The sequence below is a fragment of the Rhipicephalus sanguineus genome, chromosome 4, assembly GCF_013339695.2.
Source record: "Rhipicephalus sanguineus isolate Rsan-2018 chromosome 4, BIME_Rsan_1.4, whole genome shotgun sequence".
NCBI lineage: Eukaryota > Metazoa > Arthropoda > Arachnida > Ixodida > Ixodidae > Rhipicephalus > Rhipicephalus sanguineus.
Window position 1 is genome coordinate 86,833,822 of NC_051179.1, and position 22,701 is coordinate 86,856,522.

A 22,701-nucleotide genomic window follows, 5' to 3' on the forward strand; every position below is an offset into this window, starting at 1 on the left:
ATTTGAAAACTGCCCTCGCGACGCGCACGACAAAGTGGCCCTAAATATAGCTGTCCGACGCTCGCCTGGCTGTCGACCGCGGTTCGCGCTCGCCCTGGGAGAATTAACGGCCAGGCTAGAGGGAAGACACGACGCGCGTAGCGTTCCTCGCGTTCCACTACGCTTTGAATAGATGGATGCAGGTTACGGCGCGGGACTTCGCCCCAGCTTTTAAGAACCTGGCGAGCCGGCTCCTAATAAGAGAACATATGGCATAGCAATGTGCCTCTCTCCTCTCTACGTAAATATTATACAGGACATCAACGCCGGACGTGTGGTCTCATGTCCGCGTAACACACTGATCAAGGCACGTACCTTGAACTGCGCCATATTCTAGTTTTTTAAGGCGAAAGCCTTTAGATGCCGCAAGAAACGAGAAAAGTGACCGTCGATGTCGGTGTAAACACGCATGAAACACGTGAAACACGCACGTCACCCTATGACGTCGTCAAGACGTCACTATGACGTCACATTGCGCCGTTATGACGTGACATTTTCGCTTGGTCAAAGGTGGGGCGATCCCGGAGACACTGCAAAATTATGTGACGTGCAGAAAGCTTCCAATGCCTCCGATTACTGAGGCAGTGCGTAACGACGTTGGGTGCAGAAAGCTTTCGGGGGGCGGAGGGGATCAATGCGGTCCACTAAGAAGAAAAAAAAAAGATGGCTTTCGCCTTCGAGTTGTCTTAGGCATCATTCACCCAGCCGTCAAATGCTCCGTCGCGTACAGCAGGCGTGACGGATAAGTGTACAAATAGGCGACGGTGGCGGTGACGTCGACATAGCAGGTTTTTGTGCAGTGTTGATTGACTGGTCTTTTGGTCGCCTAAACACAGAGAAACGAAATCAGCATTATGCGTTGAATAAAATACCTTCCTGCCTGTGTAATGTTTGCGGAAACTAAGAATAAACTGTTTAGTAGTACACCACGAACACATTGATATTATTGTAACGCACCACACTGAAGTACGTTCATTGCGTCGGCTGCCATGACAACCACATATCTTCATCGTAATGCCAAGCGGTTTTATGATGCGGTTGTTGCTTTGCAACCGGAGAGAGCGACGACCGGACGAAGCTTGGAGAGGAAGAAAAAATATGTGGTTGTGAAACATGCGCAGGCATCGCACTGAGTGAAGACATCCGATTGGTCCATTCTGTAGGGGCGGGGCTCCGTCACTGTGCCGGCGACGGAAACGCAGAGCACCTGTCTACGTCGTTGTCGACCCGTTTTTTGAGACGCCCCTCGCTTTCCGCGCTCGGGAAGAGCGCGGAAAGCGAGGGGCGTCTGCTGCGCGCTGTAGTTTTTTGCGCCGAGTTTCCACACAGGGCACTTAAAGTCTACTTAACTTTTATAATGCGGTGCGGAATGGAGCTTATTCATCTTTAAGCGTTGTGTGAGTGCTGGGCCACAACACAATGCAAAAAATCATGTGTCAAGCGGCATCAGCGTGGCCTAGTTCCGGTCACGGAGTTTGTGAACGTCGGTGCGTGCGTAAAAACGCGCAAAACGGACACGCACAAGCAAAGAACGAAAAAAAACTTATTCGCACGAGCAATCTGGCAATAGCGTCACGCATGCAAGAATTAAGAGTAATAAAAAAAGTAAATTACACGCGCAGTCAGCTGAAATACTTACGCGCAGTGACCGCTTCACACTACGAGCTTTTTACTTATGGTCGCTGGTTGTTTGCTAGCCATACGCACACCGCTTTATTCGACAATTCATTAGCCTCCACTAGCACTTTATTATGGACAAAGCACACCGGGAAAACGCAAGGGAAACAAAAAAAAAAGTGTAGAGACGGCCATACGACCGCAATGCCGTTGGCTGATTTTTGCTTCTGAAGTAGCGTACAACAAGGCTCACCGTGCGCAAACATTTGAAAGAAAAGCAATGCGAGGTAAACTAATCATATTCCACAAGCTTTTGCATAAAAGGCGTAATATAGAAAATGCTTTACAAATATCCAGATATCATGAAACAAAGTTGCAAATACCCCCATTCTTGCTGTACAAGTTAAAGAGCTGCCTGAACGAAAATAAAGTAAGAAATTGACAAATATATGTGTAATATCTAAATCACTTCAGAAAATTGTTTTAATGCAAAAATGCAGAGGTCCCTTTGTACCTAGCCTGAAAAAATGAAATATATATATATATATATATACATATATATATATATATATATATATATATATATATATATATATATATATAGAGAGAGAGAGAGAGAGAGAGAGAGAGAGAGAGAGGGGTATATAATATGGACTAGATGTTTTGGATCCAGCTGTGGTCACTCATGCCTCCTGCGTCGGTCTTGTAGTTTCTATCTCCAGGGATCGCTGAACGTCACTATGAAACGTTCGCGCGAGATGCGTGCATTGCTTCAAGCCTTCACCATACGAAATGAAAAACAGTTTACAACTCATTCTCAACTTCAGATATGTTCACGGTTCTCGGCAGTTAGCGTTCGCCCCGTTCAGAGACTTTACAACAAGATGTGGACGAGTAGTTAAATAAAATACAATTGAAAGCAGGCGAGGTGCAGAAAGCTTGCAATTAGGGGTGCGCGAATATTCGAAAGTTTCGAATATTCGTCGAATGTTACATTCGAAATATTTGTATCCGATTCGAAAATCGTGTATTCGAAAACTTTTGAATATTCGATAACTTCGAATATTCGAAAAATTCGAATATGCGATTCGATTATCATGCATAAAATAACTCGTCTTCCACATTTCTGCTGCGTTCGTATCGCTAAAAACGTTGCCGAGAGGAGCGATACACATCGTAAGTACACAGAGGCACGATATCTGCCTGCGACGAGCGCCCCAATACGTACGATTTATTGCTGGTGCATCTCCGACGTGCAGCGCTGTTGGCGATCATGTAACCGTACATTTTCAATATTATGCGGCCGTAACGTGCCGCACTACCACTCGTTCACTATGCGGGACCACTTCTGAAGAAAGACAGTGACCCACGTGACTGGTGGCGGACTGCAGGCACCTTCAGATACCCCAGTCTGGCAAAGCTTTGCCCCATGTAACTCCCTATACCAGCCACTTCTGTTCCAAGCGAGCGTGCCTTTTCAGTGGCCGGGGGGGGGGGGGGGGGGGGGGAGTTGCCTCTGTTACAAGGGAGCGCCTGCTGCCTGATCATGTGGAGCAACTCATATTTCTTCATGATAACATGTAGTCATTACTTTCATTGTGCCGTGATATTTGCTTGTGTTGTGATGTGCATTGTGCTAGCCTGGACATTGTGTTCTGGAGATAGCAGTGTATGTTGTGTTACCAGTGAGGCTGTTAATGTTTTCTTTTTTTTAAATAGCTACATGTTAAATAAAATATTGTTACTGTGGAGGCATGTTTCCTTTGATATTCGATATTCGATTCGATATTCGAAGGTGGATATTCGTATTCGATTCGTATTCGAAAAACTTGATATTCGCACACCCCTACTTGCAATGCCTTCGATCCTGTGGGCAGTACGAAACCACGTTATGTGCAGAAAGCTTTCGGAGAGGGGCGAGGGGGGGGGATCAATGCATGGACTGACGAAAAAGACGGCTTTCGTTTTCGAATCGTCTCAGGCGAATGCATAAGGGACAGTGTTTTTTTTTTTCGTGTAATTTTTTCGCATACATTTTACCTATGTGGTCAGTTCTTGAAAATGTAAAGGTAAGTCTTACATGTCGGCATCGGTATTGGTCACTACGACGTTTTTTATCGCCTGACGTAAACAAATCGTCAGACCACACATCGTCAGAATTATTTCTGGCTAAAGAAAGCGGGCTTGCGCGCCACACACCATATTATTATTGTTAGTTGTTACGCAAATGGCAAGCATGTCAAGTTAGTGATGCCGTGACCTATCGGTCGTGTTAGCCATACATACATTCGTGCCCCTGCGTGCCAATTTTCGTGTATGCCAAGTGAACGAGACGCGAGTTACGCGAGTAATTTTTTTTTACTTTTGGTACCGCGGCCACGCCGACTGACACATTCGGCTCGCATGAAATGGCTTGAAACAGCAGAGGGCGGGAGACAGCCTTCTAAAATAAATCGAATGCACGAAATAAAAGATAGGATATGAAGGGTGAAAACACGTTAGCATGAGCTAGTTACTACGTGCATATATGCTACCCCCCGTTCTCCTGGTTATCTCCAGTTTATTCTCTCCTGCAGCAAGTTTACGTTCATCATTCCACACGAACGTAAGTTAAGCGCCTTCTCTAACGATGAAGTGCGCGCAGGACGCGTTCCTCAAACAGCCGCGGAAGTGTGGACTAATGCGGTGACAAACCAGCTGAGAGGATATACACAAAATTCCCGTTTCACAACACACAAACGCGTTCTCTGTGTGATGAGTCGCTGCAGTATTATGTTGCACTGACGCAGTATTAAATATTGCCCAAATTTCCACAATTTTAGCTAATAGCGGCCAAAATATCAGGCGCGAAGCAGTCGCTCGCCGCTTTGACGCGGCTTCCGCCGCGGAAAAAGCCCACGGGTCCTATAGGTAAGACGCTGTGGCCTCTCCCCCTTACACTCTCTCAGCAATCACGTCATGGCGTCGGGGAACGAGATTCTGCAGACGCGCGATGAACCCGCGTGGCGTGTTCCAACAAGCGTTCGGGACGAGTAACAGCAACAGAAACTACAGTGAATTCATGGTGTGCTCCACATGCAAGGACGCGTTAACATCGGGCAAGGTGCCCGTGATGAACGTAACTTTAAGTCGACCCATGCGCTCCTTCGCATCGACACATGGTTCTCTTTAGTGGGAGATGGTGAATTTTTTAGACGCGAAGCAGCTTATGAACGAGGCCTGTCCCCCCGGCGTGACCAGTGCCCCGCGTGCCACTAGATATATGGAAGAAAGAAGAGAACGAAGTTTTCGCACGAGCGGAGAGCACGCGCATGGTGCGCAGAAAGGAATGTTTGCCTGACATATGGACGTGCGATAGAGCGCTCGCTCCAGTGCAGCGCGTGCTCTAGTATAAATCATGCAAGGTACCCACTTCGCCATAAATCATCGTAATTCATGCAAGTTACCCACTACGCCATAAATCATCGTCATTCATGCAAGGTACCCACTACGCCATAAATCATGCAAGGTACATCTAAGGGTACCTTGCATGATTTTTGCAACAAGGCCTGTCTCCCCGGCGTCGCGTCGACGTAGCCAGTGCCCCAGCCGATCCGGAGCGGCGGGCTCGCCAAGCCGAAGCGAAACGGGCGCGTTGACATCGCATTCTCAAACTTCAAGCTGCAACCTTTGCAGCAAGAACCATTAACTTTATACTTTACGGACCACAAGGCCGTCATACTCAAGGGAAAACGTTCCCCTGAGCTTAAAGTCATATATGACGAGTAACAACATCAGGGGAACCTCGAATGGAAGGACCATCAATAGTGATGAAGAAAATGAAACATTTACACAAATCTAAGTCGACTAATGGCTGCTTCGCACACTACTCAGGGTTCTCTTTAAGGGGAGATGGTGGGATCTTTTTTAGGGGCGAAGCTCCTTATGCCGTCGGTCTGTCCATCCTCCGTTTGTAGGTTTTTTTGTAGTAGCCACCTCTAGTTCGTGAGAAGCGCGCGTTCTGGTATGCAGTAGAACAAGAAGACGACGTTGACGAGTGAGACTGTCATGCGTGTTCGCCTGTGTGGCATTCTTTCTTCTTTACTGCGCGCGTTCTGGTATGCAGTAGAAGAAGAAGACGACGTTGACGAGTGACACTCTCGTGCGTGTTCGCCTGTGTGGCGTTCTTTCTTCTTTACTACGTCTCGTGTTTTCAACGACACCCGAAGACAACATTTTAGAAGTAACGCGCCATGATGCAGAGCGTCCTGCAGGTGGTGTGGCCGTATACGTAAAAAAAAACAGAAAAGGCACAAAATCTCAAACTACTACCAACGACACAAAGCCACAACGGTGAATATGCTGCAATCGATTTTGATGGATGCATCATCATGATCATGTACATTGCACCCAATTTGCCGAGTGGGAATATGGAAACATTCATTGACACGGCATTGTGTAATTATGGCAAGTACAAGAATAGACCATTTGTGTTAGTTGGTGACCCGAATGTCGATATTACCTAAAAGAACAATTAGTGGTTCATACAACATATGGCAGCCAAATATGCTCTCACGTGCACGTCCTTTGATCATATGAAACCAACGGCCATCCGAGGGACGTGTATAGACCTGGTATTTTCTAATTTCCAGTTGCAACCGTACAAGAACCGCTGTCCCTTCACTTCACGGACCATCAAGCCGTGATAATGAAGGGACAACGCAAGCCAAGCATCATCTGATTAAGAAAAATAAAAGTTTGATGTTTGTAATATACTCACAGTGTTTCTCACTCTTCATATGATGATTGATGGGGCGTTACACAGAACATTCACGGTTTACCGATGATTCTCTCCGGAGCTTCGCCCCATTCATCATCATTCACCACGTGGATATGCTGTGATTTTTTTTTCTTTCAGGAGGGGTTTCGCGGACCCCATTTGAGAACCACTGCTATAGGTGTTCTGTCGCCCCGTCCTACTATGAGACCATTCAGCTATGGGAGGACCGCATGTCGCCCCGTCGGACTATGATACCGTTCTGAAACTGTCTATGGAACCAATTGTAGAAGGGCACGACTAGTTTAGGTCATCCTGAAAAGCCTCCGTGCTCGATCTGGTTATTTTGCAGAGTTCTGCTGCCCATTCAAATAGCATTACTCATAGTCTAAACAGTAAAAATCTACTGCAAGAAAAGAAATTAAGTTTCCATTTCATCCTTTAACCAAACCGCCGCAACGTTTTGAAAATGTCTGGAATGGTGCCGGTTAAATATCCCCTAAGAATTTCTCAAAAGGAAGGGGTGGGTTCAACCAAAATAAGCCCTGATTGCCATTGCAATGAATGAATGAAACCAGTTATTAGGTATTCACAATGCGGTTGTCGATACGTATGTTAACGTGCGCCCAAGTGACACGGGCAGATCACTGAAGCAGATTTCTAGTTGACATCAAGAAAAAGAAATGGACCTGGGCCAGCCACTCAGTGCAGAGGAAAGAAAACAGGTGGTCAGTTCGAGCAACAGAATGGTTACCAAAAAATGGGAAACGCAGTCGAGGAAGGCAGCGAGTAAAATGGATGGAATGAATAAGATTCGCGGGAATAAAATGGAATCAGCTCGCACAGGATAGGGTAAACTGGATAATCGTTGCGAGAGGCCTTCATCCTGCAGTGGACTTAAATAGGCTGATCATGATGATGATCATCATCATGATAACAATGATGATGATGGTCGCTATATTCTCCGGATGCCGCACGTCTATAAGTATTGCCGCCGTCACTATAGTACAGTTTAAAGACGCGGGTCCACTCGCCGGAGTGAGTGCCCATGGCAACACTGTAGCCAGTTATTTAGTAAGACTGTCAATTGGGCTAGTTGATAATGACTCATAATTACGAAAAGGTGCCACGAAGTAAGACAAAATCACGAAGGAACACACGAAACACGAGCGCCGAACTCTCACCTGAACTTTTATTCACATGCGCAGAACATCCGCGTGCCTCACTAAGCGACCGTCTCTCCGTCGGCCGTGTGTATATACATGTCGAGAGAGACAGAGTGGAGAGAACTTCATTTGCGTTCAGTTTGATGTGATTTTTCATATACAGGCATAGAATTGGGTCAACACTTCTTATACATTACCCACCCAAATTTATGGATGAATACAGTTGCGTTGATGGCGGCCTCCTCCGTAGTATAGATTTGTATCATTCAATGTAATTTCGTAAACGTCTAGAACAGTGGTTCCCAAATGGGGGTCCGCGAAGCCATCGTTGGGGGGTCCGCCAAACCCATCCGCCCCCCCCCCCCCCTTCCCCCCTCTCCATAAGAAAGCGAGTTTTTTGGAGACACAGCATCTGCCGTTACAGCGGTCCCTTCCGATTTTTGGTATGCAACACCGTTTCTATTTTTTTTTTTTTTGCATCGTGGCGGAGCCAACTTACGTTTCCTCTTCTTCATGAGACAGCTGTAAAGCTTTTAAGTTTTTGTTGCAGTTTTCTATGACCTATGCACGCGAGCATACGTTTTCTAGGTTTTCATATTTCAAGAGTAAACAGCTAGAAACAGGTTGAATGTGGCTACAGACCGTACAACTTATTGACAAGCTGTTCAGATCGAATCGGCGTGAAAGTTTTGCATGATCATTCTTTTCCAGGGAGGAATGAAGGCACCTATTTCAAACTGCATCTGGCGTTAGTTTACGACCCTCCCCACCTTCTCTCTCACGTCAGGGGATCCCTCATCACTTCCACATTCCCACAAGGGGTCCCCAAAACAGCTATGGCTGAGAACCACTGGTCTAAAGCTGCTCACTAATAATTGCGTATTTATTATTTTGTCTTGTTTGCTCCTAGTAGAAATAGTGTTTCTAGCACATTGGTATTATTATTACTTTTACTTTATTACTATTATTGTTAACTCTCAACCACAGGTTAAGAATTTGTGGTATTAGGGGCGTAGTACATTCTTTATACTAATCGTATTTGTATTTACAACTTTGCTTAGATAGCCCGCCTCCTGCCCCTTCAAGTAAATACGCCTATGCAAACTGTGTAAGCACAAATTTTATTTTTAAAAAATGTGGGTCATATTAACGTTAAACTACCACGCATTGTTTCCTCCCGCATTGGTCGTTAGCTAGTTATGACTGTTCGAAATTTTCTGAGTTATGCACACAGCACCTGCTCGTAACGCGACGCAACAAATGACCCCAAAATGATCCATAAGCGTAATGACATCTCATTCACGACTGCATAAAAATAAGAGAATACACTATTTTTAGTACGGCATATTTTTGGCCATTGGTTCTTCGTCATTCGTCAAAAATTTTTGGTGTGCCATCAAATCGCCAGCAATCTGTGAAATCTCGCGGTGTTAAAATGACGTGTGCGCACTAAACAGCGCATTACTATGCTGAACAATCCTTAAACATTTTTTTTTTTGGAATAGCCGGACAGTGTCTGATTCTGAATGTAATTCAAGAAGGCTGCCCGCCGACATTGGCAGCGGCTACTTATGGCAGCTGCCGAGATGGACTCATATCAGTATAATAAATATTGTCACGTGGTCGTGGCTTTGACGAAGGCAGCAGTTGGCAGGTTTAAGACGAAACTTTTTATTCGGGCGTACTTGTAGCCGGTAAACGAGAAGTCAAACTACAAGGGATACACGCTGTACCCTGATAGCGGCGAACAGAGCGTCGGCCGTCGATAATCTGACCTGCAATAAGATGCGTCGGTATTCATACATGCGGCATCGAACATTCGAGTCTCATCGCTGGTGGCCGCGGTAGTTCCAGAATAAACTTACCTGTTCGCGTTTGCGCGGTCAAGCCCATCAGAAGAATTCAAAATAATCCGGAAGGCTGCCAGACATTAGAGCGCGACTTGCGCAAGGCAGCGGCTACGCGTGCAACGGATCAGTTAAATAAAAATAAACAAAATGAGCGTGCCTGGCAGTATTCTCAGTAGTAGCTTATAATGATGTTGAGCTGTTTGTGCGCGTATACAACACTGTGAAGTTTGAACTCAGCGTCGCTGAGAGAGAGGGAGAGAGGGACAGTGTAGTGAATGGAGGAAATTTGTAGAGGGAATTTATATGGCTGTGAACTTTTGGTGGAATTTCGATATGTTTGTGCGGACGTACGAGAATGAAGACGACGGCGACATGAAGGCGAGCCAGGGGCAGGTGGCACGCGTGGCGGCGGCACAAGAAGAAAAGAAGACGAAAAAGAAGAGAGGCGCGTGTGGAACGCGCAGAGGGCTGAGCGAAGCTAGCCGAAGGACACGCCGGACCAGGGCGCTGTCCGGGGAGCTCCTCCTGCCTGTTCTCGGTGAGACCTGGGGAGCCGAGCTACCTGCCTGAGGCTACTGGTAAAGGGCGCGGCTCCTGCTGTGTCGGCGGGCAGGCGTCACGAGTTCCTGAACACCGTCGCCACCTGGGACGGCGCAAGGCCGTGATCAAACGGGAGGCCTTACGGAGGCCTTGTCTTCCTGCTGTGAAGCACACGGGGCGTGTCACCTGCGTGCCTGGGCTTGCCCTCAACGACACTCGTCGCCGCATGTGGACTGACCCTCGTCAAGGCAACGTCGTCTACGAGTCGTGAGACTTCGTTTTCTTGCTACCTTGAACGGACATTCCGCGGTTAAGACTTTCACATTAATCGATGTGCGTTTATCTCTGTGCTTGTTCTCCGTGATCGTCCCTAGAATCCCTTGTCCCCATAAATGTTTATTGAAACTTATTCGTGCGTATTCTCTTGTCGCCTGTTCCGTTGAGCCACGCACTCGCAAACGTGACGAACTACCACTCGGTCCTTACAATTTTCTGGCGTCCGCGAGACAGGACCAAGCTCTTCCGTACACCTTAGAGCCTCACGTTGCTTGTGTGTGTAAATAACGAGGACCCGTGGTCATAGAAGTCTTTACTGTGCAAGGGCTAGCTCCGAATCCCCCTTCGTTCTCTTCCCTCCTTTTTGTCTCTCGCCTTTGCCCGAGCCCCTGCCCCACACCGTGCCCTGCCCCACTTCTTTATTTTCAACATCCTCCGAGGGGGACGGGACGAAAGTTGACATAGGTCGTTTCGTTTCTGACGACATGCACAACGTGGTCCGGTTCAAGACGAACGAAACGAGCGAGCTCTGTCCATTGCATCTCGCCCGGAATACAGCGCTGTCACTCGAAGGAATGTCCTCCTCTTCCACCATTCCCGCGTCTCCAACATGAATCTACGCTGAAGCCTGGTCCGAGCGATAGCACGCTGATGTGGCATGGAAATGATGTGCGCGTTTCCATCTCCGCCGCTTCCATCCCGGCACGGCGCTGGTGGTGTCCACATTCAGGTTCTCCTGCCCACGCTTTACGGCAGCGTAATGGCGTTGCGTCCTCCACGAAGAGCCTGGACACCTGCGGCGATCTTTGTTTTTGCGGCACGAACTGTGCGACATCCCGAATTCGGAGACGGATGCCGGCATGAACGCATTTCCTTCGGATAGGCTCATCACATCAGTGGCGATTTTCTGCGCCTGGCTCTCCTTCTGCTGCCTGGGAACAAGCCGGTTGAAGTGCTTGCGCACTCGGCTCGCGCGATGACGAGTTCGCTTCGGCGACGTCCGCAGGGCACTGCACTTCACTTCCGGAGACAGACGCAGCGCTTTCACTTCCTTTTCTAGACGAACATCCCCTTGTTTGGTCAGAACCTCATTCAGTTGCTCGAAGATGAGTGGAACACATTCCTGACCTCCAGGCTGTGCATCCAACGACGAAGACGCCGCAGGAAACGCAGTAGGACTGCTAGCTTCCCCGCCAAGGAGATCGAAGGAGCCATCATTGTTGGTGGGAAGGCGGTTGGAAGGTTCTTCATTTGCATGCTTCCTCAGTTGGCCGCTGACAGAATCCTGTTCACCTTCGGCCTTGACCTTCACGGCACTGCTTCCACTATTTGGTTGATTTACCACTAGGCTGCCTTCGACATTAGTCATCGATTGATCTTCTTCTCGTGGTTCTACAATGCACTTCAAAATGCTGCCAAATGTTCAACTTCTTCGGACACGTCTGTCCAGTGGTCTAATAGCTGTGCTGGATCAACAGAGTCAAGTGATTGTTCAAGAAGTTCATCTTTCACGCACGTCGTCGCCGCTTCACCACCGCCAAAAGAGACCTCGATTATTGGATCCTGGTTCGATTGCTCAATGTTTCTGCACGGCATCACCACCGATTCGGTGTTATTCGCTTCCACTTCGATCGAAATGCTCTGACCTGTTTCTGGACTCGCAGCTAATCCGCTTTCATGGTTGGAATCTGAGTCATCGAAACTTGTCATGCCTTCGGAGATGCTGCCACAGTCGTCGGCGATTTTACACAAACCAGCTCGGTTGTAGTTTCCGCTGTCACGTCTGGCGTAAGCAAAAGGGGGATAGCACGTGTCACGCAGGAGAACAGACTGTTCGCGTTCAGACAGGAAATACTGCCCATCAGCGATTGCATACAGGACCTTCTCATGGTATTCTGCAGAATCCTCGAGTTCCTTGTCAAGTGCCTCATCTTCAATAACGTCGAGGATCTTCCTGTCCAACTGGCGGAGCTCAGCTTCTTTGCTCTTCAAAAACGTGACGTGCTTCATGACACGGCGCGCTTCGGCATCGGGATTCTGCAGCAGTTCTGTCAGGAGCGTAATAATCCGAGAGACGCTGACCCTGAGAGTTCCACGCACTTTCCGAAGACTGTCGGTCGAAGTCATCGTCGCACAGGAATGACCACTCCCGGGTTTCACGGCACCAAAAAATGTAAATAACGAGGACCCGTGGTCATAGAAGTCTTTACTGTGCAATGGCTAGCTCCGAATCCCCCTTCGTTCTCTTCCCTCCTTTTTGTCTCTCGCCTTTGCCCGAGCCCCTGCCCCACACCGTGCCCTGCCCCACTTCTTTATTTTCAACAGTGTGTGGTGGACGGCAATGGACGAAAAGAGAACGCTCATTGAGTTAGGGAAGGAGATGGGACTCACTGGAGAGGCCTTGCAGGCATGGGTTAGCGCAGAGCAGAAGGACATAAGGGATCAGCGAGCTAAGGAGCGCGAAGAAGCGAGGGTAGCGGCGCAGGAGGAACACGCGCGAGAGTTAGCGCGTATGGAGGCTGAACGGGCGCTCCACGAAGAGCGAAGGCGTGTCTTGGAGGCAGAGCGTTCGAGTCCGAGAGTCGTAGGCAATGAGACAGGTGGTGGTCAGGGTTTTCGCAGCCCCCATAAGATGATTCCTCCCTATAACGAGGCTAGGGATGAACTAGATGCCTACATACAACGGTTTGAGAGAGTGGCGACTAGTCAAGGTTGGCCACAAGACAAGTGGGCCTTGTCGTTGAGTCTTTGTCTGACGGGCGAAGCACTAACGGCAGTAGGTCGGATGTCCGCGGAAGACGCTACCGATTATGCCAAGCTGAAGCAGACGCTACTGCAGCGGTTCCGCTACACGGAAGAAGGGTACCGTGTGAAGTTCCGGGATTCCAAGCCTGAAAATGCTGAGACCGCACGGCAGTTTGCTGGCCGTCTTCTAGGATACTTTGACCATTGGCAAGAGTTAGCCAAGACACCGAAGACGTATGAAGCGCTGCGAGACAAGATCGTGTCGGAGCAGTTTCTAGGCAGCTGCGAGGAAAAGTTGGCGATCTTTCTGAAGGAAAGAGCGTGTCGTAACCTAGATACACTGGCCACGACAGCCGACCAGTACTTGGAAGCTCAAGGCATCCTTAATCTTGCTAAAGGCAAAGAAACCAGAGAAGAGAAGGGAAAGCCACCTGGCCATTATAAAGCAGTTGTGACGACAGAGAGCAAAGGAAAGCCTCTCTGCTTTCTTTGCAAAAAGCCGGGACATAAAGCTTCCGACTGCTGGACTAGATCTAGAGCACCGAAGCCATCACCATGCTGGAAGTGCAATAAGCCTGGTCATAGCGCCGACACGTGCTCTATTGGCTCTGGGAGACATGGTGAAGCTTCATGCTCTGTTCTAAGACAGGCAGAACTGCAGGATGAGCAGGAAAAACAACGAAAGACTGCCCACACAAGTGCATGCAAAAGTCATGGGATGCTGGATGTTGCCCAGAGCTGTACAACCTGTTGTGGAGGGTAGAAACAGATGCCGACGGTCACGGGTCGTCTGGAAGGCAACTTGGTGACTGTCCTCCGAGATACCGGCTGCAACACGGTTGTAGTAAAACGCTCACTGGTTCCCGACACCAAGCTAACTGGCAGCACCCGCATTATACGCTTACTAGACCGGTCGGAAAAGAGTCTGCCAGAGGCCGACGTGTTTATTGATTCACCGTTTTTCAGGGGAGTTGCTCGTGCTGTTTGCATGGAGAACCCTCTGTGCGATGTTATCCTTGGCAACATCGAAGGTGCTGTCCCGATTGCAGATCCTGATTTGAAGCAAACAGATTCACCGAATGAGAAAGTGACAGAGACAGCGACAAAGCGTAGCAAATCAAAGGAAGTGACGGTTGCTAGAGGAAAGAGGAGAAAACTGCAAAAATTACCCGCACCGCAAGTTGACCCCTTAAACGTCAGCCCGGAAGAACTTCGGCAATTGCAGAGCACGGATCAGACACTGGAGGCCTGTTTCCAAACATTGGACCAAGAGACGAGCTACTGCCAAGTTCGTGCTGGTCCATGGTATCCTTTTCCGGCATTACCAGACTGCGGAACAGCGACACTTCGAACAACTGGTGGTTCCGAGGAAGCTACGCGCCACAGTTATGAAGACGGCACACGAGGGATTGCTCGCTGGACATCAGGGGCAAAAGAGGACCACAGACCGTGTCCTTGAGGAGTTTTATTGGCCTGGAGTGCAAGCGGATGTCACACGCTTTGTAAAGTCGTGTGACATGTGTGAACGAACAGTGCCGAAGCACCTCGTGGGTCGTGTTGATCTGGGTAATATGCCCATAATCGAAACTCCATTCCATCGGGTTGCGATTGATCTTATCGGTCCTTTTACCCCAACTTCTGAAAAAGGAAATAGATACGTTCTAACGATGATAGACCTTGCCACGCACTACCTAGATGCGGTAGCCTTGCCGAGTATTGAAACGGAGCGGGTAGCGGAAGCGCTACTGGAAATGTTCGCTCGCGTTGGTGTCCCGCGCGAAATAGTGAGTGACCGTGGCAAGTCTTTCGCGTCTGGCCTTATACAAGAACTGAGACGACTACTGTCAGGTCGACAACTGCCCACAATGCCTTATCACAGCATGGTGAACGGGCTTGTTGAAAACTTCAATGGGACACTCAAGCAGATGATTCGGCGAATGTGTCAGGAGTGCCCTAAACAATGGGACAGGTATTTGACTCCATTATTGTTTGCGTATCGTGAGGTCCCACAAGCGAGCCTTGGCTTTTCGCCATTTGACCTCCTGTACGGACGATTCGTACGTGGCCCAATGGCCGTCCTTAAGGAATTGTGGACAGGCGACCACCTCGATGCTGAGATCAAGAGCATGTACGGATGTGTCGTCGAGATACAAAAGAGATTGCCGAACACCTGCAAAATAACTCATGAAGAGCATCAGAAGGCAAAAGCTTCCCAGAAGAAATACTACGACAGGCAGACAAGACTTCGACAGCTGTCTGCAGGCGATAAAGTGCTGCTGCTGCTTCCATCGGACAGGAATAAACTTACCCTCACATGAAACGGTCCCTTCACAGTCGTCGAAAAACGCAGCGACTGTGATTATCTAGTTGACCTGGGTTCGCAAACGAGCTTGTTCCACGTTAACCTCCTCAAAAGATATGAGGAAAGGGAAATATAACCCCATCACCGATAGTGTCCTTTCGAACGAAGATGTACGTGTTTTGTTTGCTTAGAACGATCGCAAAAGAAGTGCAACATTATGTAAATTGTGTCCTTGTGTGTTGCTGGACTTCATGAATGTGAACAAGTTGTTGTACCGAACAACTTTCTTGAGTGGGGGGGGATAATTGTAGTGAATGGAGGAAATTTGTAGAGGGAATTTATATGGCTGTGAACTTTTGGTGGAATTTCGATATGTTTGTGCGGACGTACGAGAATGAAGACGACGGCGACATGAAGGCGAGCCAGGGGCAGGTGGCACGCGTGGCGGCGGCACAAGAAGAAAAGAAGACGAAAAAGAAGAGAGGCGCGTGTGGAACGCGCAGAGGGCTGAGCGAAGCTAGCCGAAGGACACGCCGGACCACGGCGCTGTCCGGGGAGCTCCTCCTGCCTGTTCTCGGTGAGACCTGGGGAGCCGAGCTACCTGCCTGAGGCTACTGGTAAAGGGCGCGGCTCCTGCTGTGTCGGCGGGCAGGCGTCACGAGTTCCTGAACACCGTCGCCACCTGGGACGGCGCAAGGCCGTGATGAAACGGGAGGCCTTACGGAGGCCTTGTCTTCCTGCTGTGAAGCACACGGGGCGTGTCACCTGCGTGCCTGGGCTTGCCCTCAACGACACTCGTCGCCGCATGTGGACTGACCCTCGTCAAGGCAACGTCGTCTACGAGTCGTGAGACTTCGTTTTCTTGCTACCTTGAACGGACATTCCGCGGTTAAGACTTTCACATTAATCGATGTGCGTTTATCTCTGTGCTTGTTCTCCGTGATCGTCCCTAGAATCCCTTGTCCCCATAAATGTTTATTGAAACTTATTCGTGCGTATTCTCTTGTCGCCTGTTCCGTTGAGCCACGCACTCGCAAACGTGACGAACTACCACTCGGTCCTTACAGAGAGAAATAAACGGCGCTGCGCGTGTGTGTTTCTTTGCCTTCCGCGTTGTGTTTTGCTCTGTACAGGCGAATTGGAGATGACTCAAGACCAACTAGCTCAGCTGTAGGTTCAGTCTCTTTTGTCCAGAAATCCGTGGACCTTGACCACTTCCCTCTGGTCCAGTAGATCAAATTGCGGGACAAGCTCGAAGTCTGAGCTTCCCAATGTACTAGAGTCAACTGCCTTATTCCTCCCCTTGTTCCAAGCCACCGCGATCGCTGCAAGCTACCATATGACAAGCAAGGCGAAGCAGGTTATATGCAACAAAAGCGGAAACCTTCTTTAGCTCCTTCAATGCGGCCCAACTAAAACACTCAAAACTTCTGCACACTCATCGGCTTATAGCAAATTGGATCTAGAGAAGCGGTGATGCTACTTCTTTCCAATGAAAGAAAATGATTTCCTGAAACAGGAAGAGCGTTTGATCGGCCCATAAAAAGTTTACTGGCTCCTGCCCGCATTTGCGTCGTCGATTATGTAAATTTCAGGCCAAGCAGGGCAGACTAAAATCATGACAGAGTGGTCTGACGTTATAGAGCCCCACTCAGCGCTAGCATTCTCTGCAATGCTGTAGCGCAGAGCTCGAAAGCGTCGCATAGGAGGCTGCAGCGCAGAGAACCTCTTACAGTGCGCCTTTGTGAGAAACAGAAGACAATCTCCACAGCATAAGCGCAGCACAAATTTCATCATATAATTAAGTGATTGGTGTGTAAAACTTCGCCTCAGTTGATATTTGCCCAGTGTGCAGCCGACAGTGACCACTGTCGAAAGTGGGGGGGGGGGGGAGGGCTCCGCCCATCTAGCATTTCTCAGTGTAGGCTGGGGGGGGGGGGGGGGGGGGCTGGCGCTCCCTGTGCCCCCCTCCCCCCGGTAGATACGCCTATGAGGACTGACTACCGTCATAGCGCTGCCCTACACTCTTTCCCCTTGTTCAGTCTTTACTTCTGTAGACATCAAGTCTGACACGAACGCAAGCCCCCAAAGTTCTTGACGCGTTCTTTTGTATTTTAATTTCCTCATGTTTTTCTTCCTCTCCCCCTTACAAGAGCATAAAAGCCACCTTCTGCGAATAAAACATTGCAGTTGGCGGTCAGCGTTTCGCATCCTCTTCTTTTCTATCCGTCCTGTTTTCAGTGATCTTTGAAATTCGATAGCTAGCTCACCAACGCAGTTATTCATTAAGTAGCTTTATTAAATTTTTTCTTATTTTTACATTTCATTTATTTATTTATTTGATTATATTTATTTCCCCTGTCACCGTAGTTGTCTGCACTATGATGTCAAGCATTTCGCTTGGCTAGCGTCAGCCCCTCTTGTTAATGAATATTATTTACAGCCCTTTTTTTTCAGCGAATCAATTATCCAAATGTGGTAGTCCGTGAGTGCGCAGCAAGGAGGTTAAACAAAAAATTTAAACCTCCTTGGTGCGCAGAAACTATAATGAAGAAGCAATGCTAGCATATACCCTACCTCGAAGGGTTTCCGCGCCTGCACTAGTTTCTCTTCAGGAATTGTCGGCATATATAGCTAGCGATGATACCCGCCACAGCATGAATCGCTAACCGTGTAAAATCCTTTAGGTTATCTAAATATCCTTTAAGTTAACGCCACCACACGCAAAACTTGGAGCACGCATCCGTTAAATATGGTGAGAGAGAAATCAAAAGCGACAGCAGAAAACACTTCGATAGATCCCAGCTCGTGATAAACACCGGGGCATCACGTTTCAGGCTTCGCTGGTTAACCGCCTGTACTTATCGAGTGATTGGGCGGGCGATTTTTTAAGCCTCTGGCTCGTGCATAAAAGGGGCACATCATTAGGTTGAAGCGCCCTGGGCGTTCGAGCTAACTGCTTCACTTCATCAGCTGGCTCACTTTATTAGCCAGCCAAGCTCATAGCCTGCAAGATTTACCTGTTGGCTCCAAGAGCGAAAACACGAATCAAACGCTTACCTCTATCTGCGCGCACTACACATAAGACGTACGTTGATGATGTCCTGCACGTCGAATCCCGAGAGGCGTTCCGCCTTGTCGGCGGGCACCACAATGGCGAGCCGCTGTCCATCGGCCGAGAGGCGTCGACGTAGTGTACGCAGGAAGGCTCCCAACGCCTGGCGGTCCTGGTCGCCCATGGGATTCGGCCAGTGCAGCACCAGACCGTCGAAGCCGTACTGCAGAAGCCAACGGGCCGCGTTCTCCGAAAACTCGACGCGGTAGCGTCGCTGGCCCGCCAGCTTGCGGAACGCCTCGCCGTCCGACCGACGCCCGCCCACCGCGGCCCAGATAACCAAGCTGACGTCTGTGCAGCGTTACCACGGCGATGATATTTGCATCACGTGCCCCGTTCGAGCAGTACACCGCAACATTAAATCCCTACTGAAGCGATCCGTATCTCATTCCAGTGATTCCATATTTATCCTTTCATATATTAGCGATATATTTCCGTAAGAATCCTACGGAAACATACAAAATTATTGGGATGGAATACGGAAAGTTTCAGCAGGGATACGTGTTCAGAAAGCAGCGAGCAAGCAAGCAAGCAAGCAAGCAAGCAACAGTTTACTATGGTGACTGAGATGGCAATCGCCTAAGCGCTGGTCCGTAACGTGGTACACAGCAGAGCCCACTAAGAGAAAGAGAGAGAGATAATAAAATCTGGGGTTTAACGTCCCAAAACCACGATATGATTATGAGAGACGCCGTAGTGGAGGGCTCCGGAAATTTCGACCACCTGGGGTTATTTAACGTGCACCTAAATCTAAGTACACGGGCCTCAAACGTTTTCGCTTCCATCGAAAATGCAGCCGCCGCGGCCGGGATTCGATCCCGCGACCTTCGGGTCAGCAGTCGAGAACCATAACCACTAGACCACCGTGGCGGGGCAGATAGAGAGTATGCCTTACTCTTTTCGGTGCGTCCTCACTTTCCACGTATATGACTTTCTTTAAGGAGACGCGTTAACTCTCTTTTGCGTCTCGCGACTCTCCGACGAGACTACAATGACCTGCTAAGAAAATCCACGTGTTTCTTTAAACAGTCATGTACGCGGCAAGTCAACACGCGCAAAAAGGAGTCAAATGACGTTTTTGTTTGTTTGTTTGTTTGTTTGTTTGTTTGTTTGTTTGTTTGTTTGTTTGTTTGTTTGTTTGTTTGTTTGTTTGTTTGGAGTGAGCTGACAGCCGGCATAGCAGAGAGGAACGTGCGTCGGATACAGCGTACCTGCCGTCAAAAATATACCACTTCAAACTGGAATACATAAGCTCGAGAGGCGAGATTCGCTAATTCGCGAGCTTGATTTTTAATCAGTTTGTTTTATGTCCTGTTGCTTCTCGTAATTTTATACATCGACATTACTTATTTTCTACTAGGTCACTCTTACTTTACGCCCCCCCTCCCTCGCACTTTCCTCGACCCAGCAATATCGTGACAGTAAAAAAATTACACCATCTCCAACTAAAGGGAACCATGAGGGGATGCGAAGCAGCATTGGGAGTGCACACCAAGTTTCCGTTTACGTTCACTCGGCGTTTCCGTTAGTGTGTGCGGTTTGTATTTAATGCTTGTGTTATCATTACGTAACGAGCCCTGCGCTGCTGCTGCTCCACGACGATCTCGGCAGAGGTTGAAGTGCTGCTGCAACTGGCGCCGACGTTGACGTTACAACTCATCTGAACGGGAACGAAGCGAGAATGACGGAAGCAACCGACTGCATGCGCTTATATGAAAGGGGGAAGGGAGAGAAGAGAGTGGGTTTACAGGCTGCAGCGCGGGGGGAGGAGAGGAGAGAAGGCGACCGAACGCCTGCGTAAAGGAGGAGAGTGGGAGAGAGAGTAAGCGCATGCGCAGTGGAGCGCGGACGCCACCGGGTCAAGCTTGCTCATAAGATACTTCTCATCTAATATAAGCAGACATTACCACTCATATGTGCACATTGACTATCTCGGAGTGAACAGGAAAAACCAAAGTACAGCAGTTGGCTGATTACAAGAGGGCAGTTTATGTCATGATCTACTGAATATTCACAATAAACGTGGCTACAAGAATATCAGTTCAACTGTCTCTTCTGCTCCTCGGTTTGCAATAAAGCAAACTACCTCAATATGGAAAGCTATTGTCAAGAACAGCACAACACTTTTTGATCCCCCACCGTCCGCCAGTACCCACCACCAATTAAAATGACTGTGGAACAATTTTCACACAGGGCCTACCCTATTTTGAAACAAGTGATCACGCAGAAAACACAAATGTAGAGTACAACTACTAATTACGAAAGGTCGAACTTTAATTTGTTTTCATTACCTTTATCGCGTAGCCTGGTGAACTTTCTTAGGCTTTCTTGTTGGATGTCGAACTTGGGATCCTGCATATTAAAAAGAGAGAGAGAGAGAGCTGAAAGAAATGTTTGCTGCCTACAGCATTATTTTATTATAAGTTAAATGCACATACGTGCCTTCTCTTCCACGGCAGCAACACATAGAGGCGGACGTCGAAGTCTAGTTTAAACGCTTGGCGCGACTGAGACACATACAAGAAACGCATCACATCACAAGGCTTGTGCTGCAGTTTGGCGTGCGTTTCTTTTTATATTTGCATTAGTCGCGCTGCGCTCATAACTTAAGATAAACTAACACGCCAGTATCACTGCATCGCTTGCTCACGGTGTATTCGTTTTCACTCTCTGTACGGCCTTTCACTGGAGTGAGTGAGTGAGTGAGTGAGTGAGTGAGTGAGTGAGTGAGTGAGTGAGTGAGTGAGTGAGTGAGTGAGTGAGTGAGTGAGTGAGTGAGTGAGTGAGTGAGTGAGTGAGTGAGTGAGTGAGTGAGTGAGTGAGTGAGTGAGTGAGTGAGTGAAAACTTATTGAAGATGCCTGGCGATATTGGGCGGCGTGGAGTACTCCGGCCTAGGAGACGGCCTCGAGCCATTGGACACGGGCGGCTGCCTCGCCATGCCGGACGGCCCACAGTTGACGGGCGACGCCGCGGCTCAACAGGGCCGCCTTCCCTTCGCGCCATGACGTTCGAGAGTGCAATGTCTACCCCTGTCGTATAGGGTACTCCTGCTGCTCGCTACCGGTGCACAACACGTGCTGCAGCGTCGCTTTGGCCACGCATGGGCAACTAATTCATTTCTTTCATCAACCGAGGCCACATTTGTTTCCAGCTGCAGCTTATGACATAGCGCCAGTGTGAATGTTTCCATATTCCGCTTATTAACTAAATATTTTCAAGCATTAGGCTGTAGCATTTTTGTCTATTATAACAAACAACTGTTTGCACTATCGAAATCTAAGCAGCGCTGCACATTATCATTTCGAAATTTAAACCTTTTCTCCATTTTGAAGAACGTATAGGACGAAAAGAAAAAAAAAGAATCGCGTAGCGTCTGCATAAACAGCCATTTTTTTGCAAAATTTCCGTAGCCGAATGTATTGCTGACATTTTTCACTACGGCGTTTCACAGTTATAATTTCATTCGTTTACTTTTATTTTTTTTAGTTTATTTATTTCCTCCCACATATGCTGCTTGCACTCGTGCCCTGATGTAGAGAAATCACTTTTTTTTCGTCAATTATTTCGTGCAACTTCTATCATCGATCTCGTCTTCATACGCTTGCACGTGCATGAACGAACCTTGCTGACGATGTTAGCGGTGGCCGGGTCGACGCCCAGGTAGCAGTAGACGATGTCGTCGCACAGCTCGACGCGTATGTTGTCCACGCCGAAGCGCACGGGTTCGGGCCGCCGGTGCGCCGAGTGGTTGAAGAAGCAGTAGAGCCTCTTGCGGCTCGCCTGGAGGTCTTCCTCCAGCGGCAGTGCCCACGCGTCCTCGGGCTCCGTGCCGAACGCAGAGCGCACAGCGACCACGGCACCCGTCACCGTGAACACCGCCGCCGTAATGAACATGATGTTCAGGAACTCCTAAGTGAATGAATACGAGGGTACGTATTAGCCGCTGTCACATCTGTGGTCTGTGAGTCATTCGCACTATACGTAAAAAGCGCTTAGAACCACTGGCGTAACGAGTCGAGGGGGGCAGGGGGGTCATATCCCCCGCCCCCAAATTTTTCGATTTTCCATGTATATATAAACACACACACATGCAAACTAACGCGCGAACATAGATGAAGTGTGGTTGAACAAACCAACCCCCCCCCCCCCCCCTCCCCCCGAAACAACTTTCTGGCCGTGCTACTTCGTACAACGATGTATTTCTGTGTGCAAAAAGCTGAAAAAACTTCGAGCCCTTCCACTATAGTATGAAGAGCCAGTGACTGTGGCTGCACGCTCGCTCCCATTCGCGCTT

At 48.7% G+C, this 22,701-nt stretch overlaps 1 protein-coding gene across 1 annotated transcript in view; it reads right to left on the reverse strand.

The window, feature by feature from the left end:
• The window catches only part of LOC119391380 (endochitinase), a 56,193-nt gene extending 33,881 nt beyond the window's left edge, over nucleotides 1-22,312 (reverse strand). The window contains exons 1-3 of the mRNA XM_037659062.2: nucleotides 22,029-22,312; nucleotides 20,698-20,758; nucleotides 18,384-18,697 (exon numbers count right to left, since the gene is read on the reverse strand). Of these exons, the coding sequence (XP_037514990.2) occupies nucleotides 18,384-18,697; nucleotides 20,698-20,758; nucleotides 22,029-22,301 (648 nt within the window). The 5' untranslated portion in view covers nucleotides 22,302-22,312. The remainder of the gene's footprint in view (nucleotides 1-18,383; nucleotides 18,698-20,697; nucleotides 20,759-22,028) is intronic.
• Nucleotides 22,313-22,701: the final 389 nt, after the last annotated feature.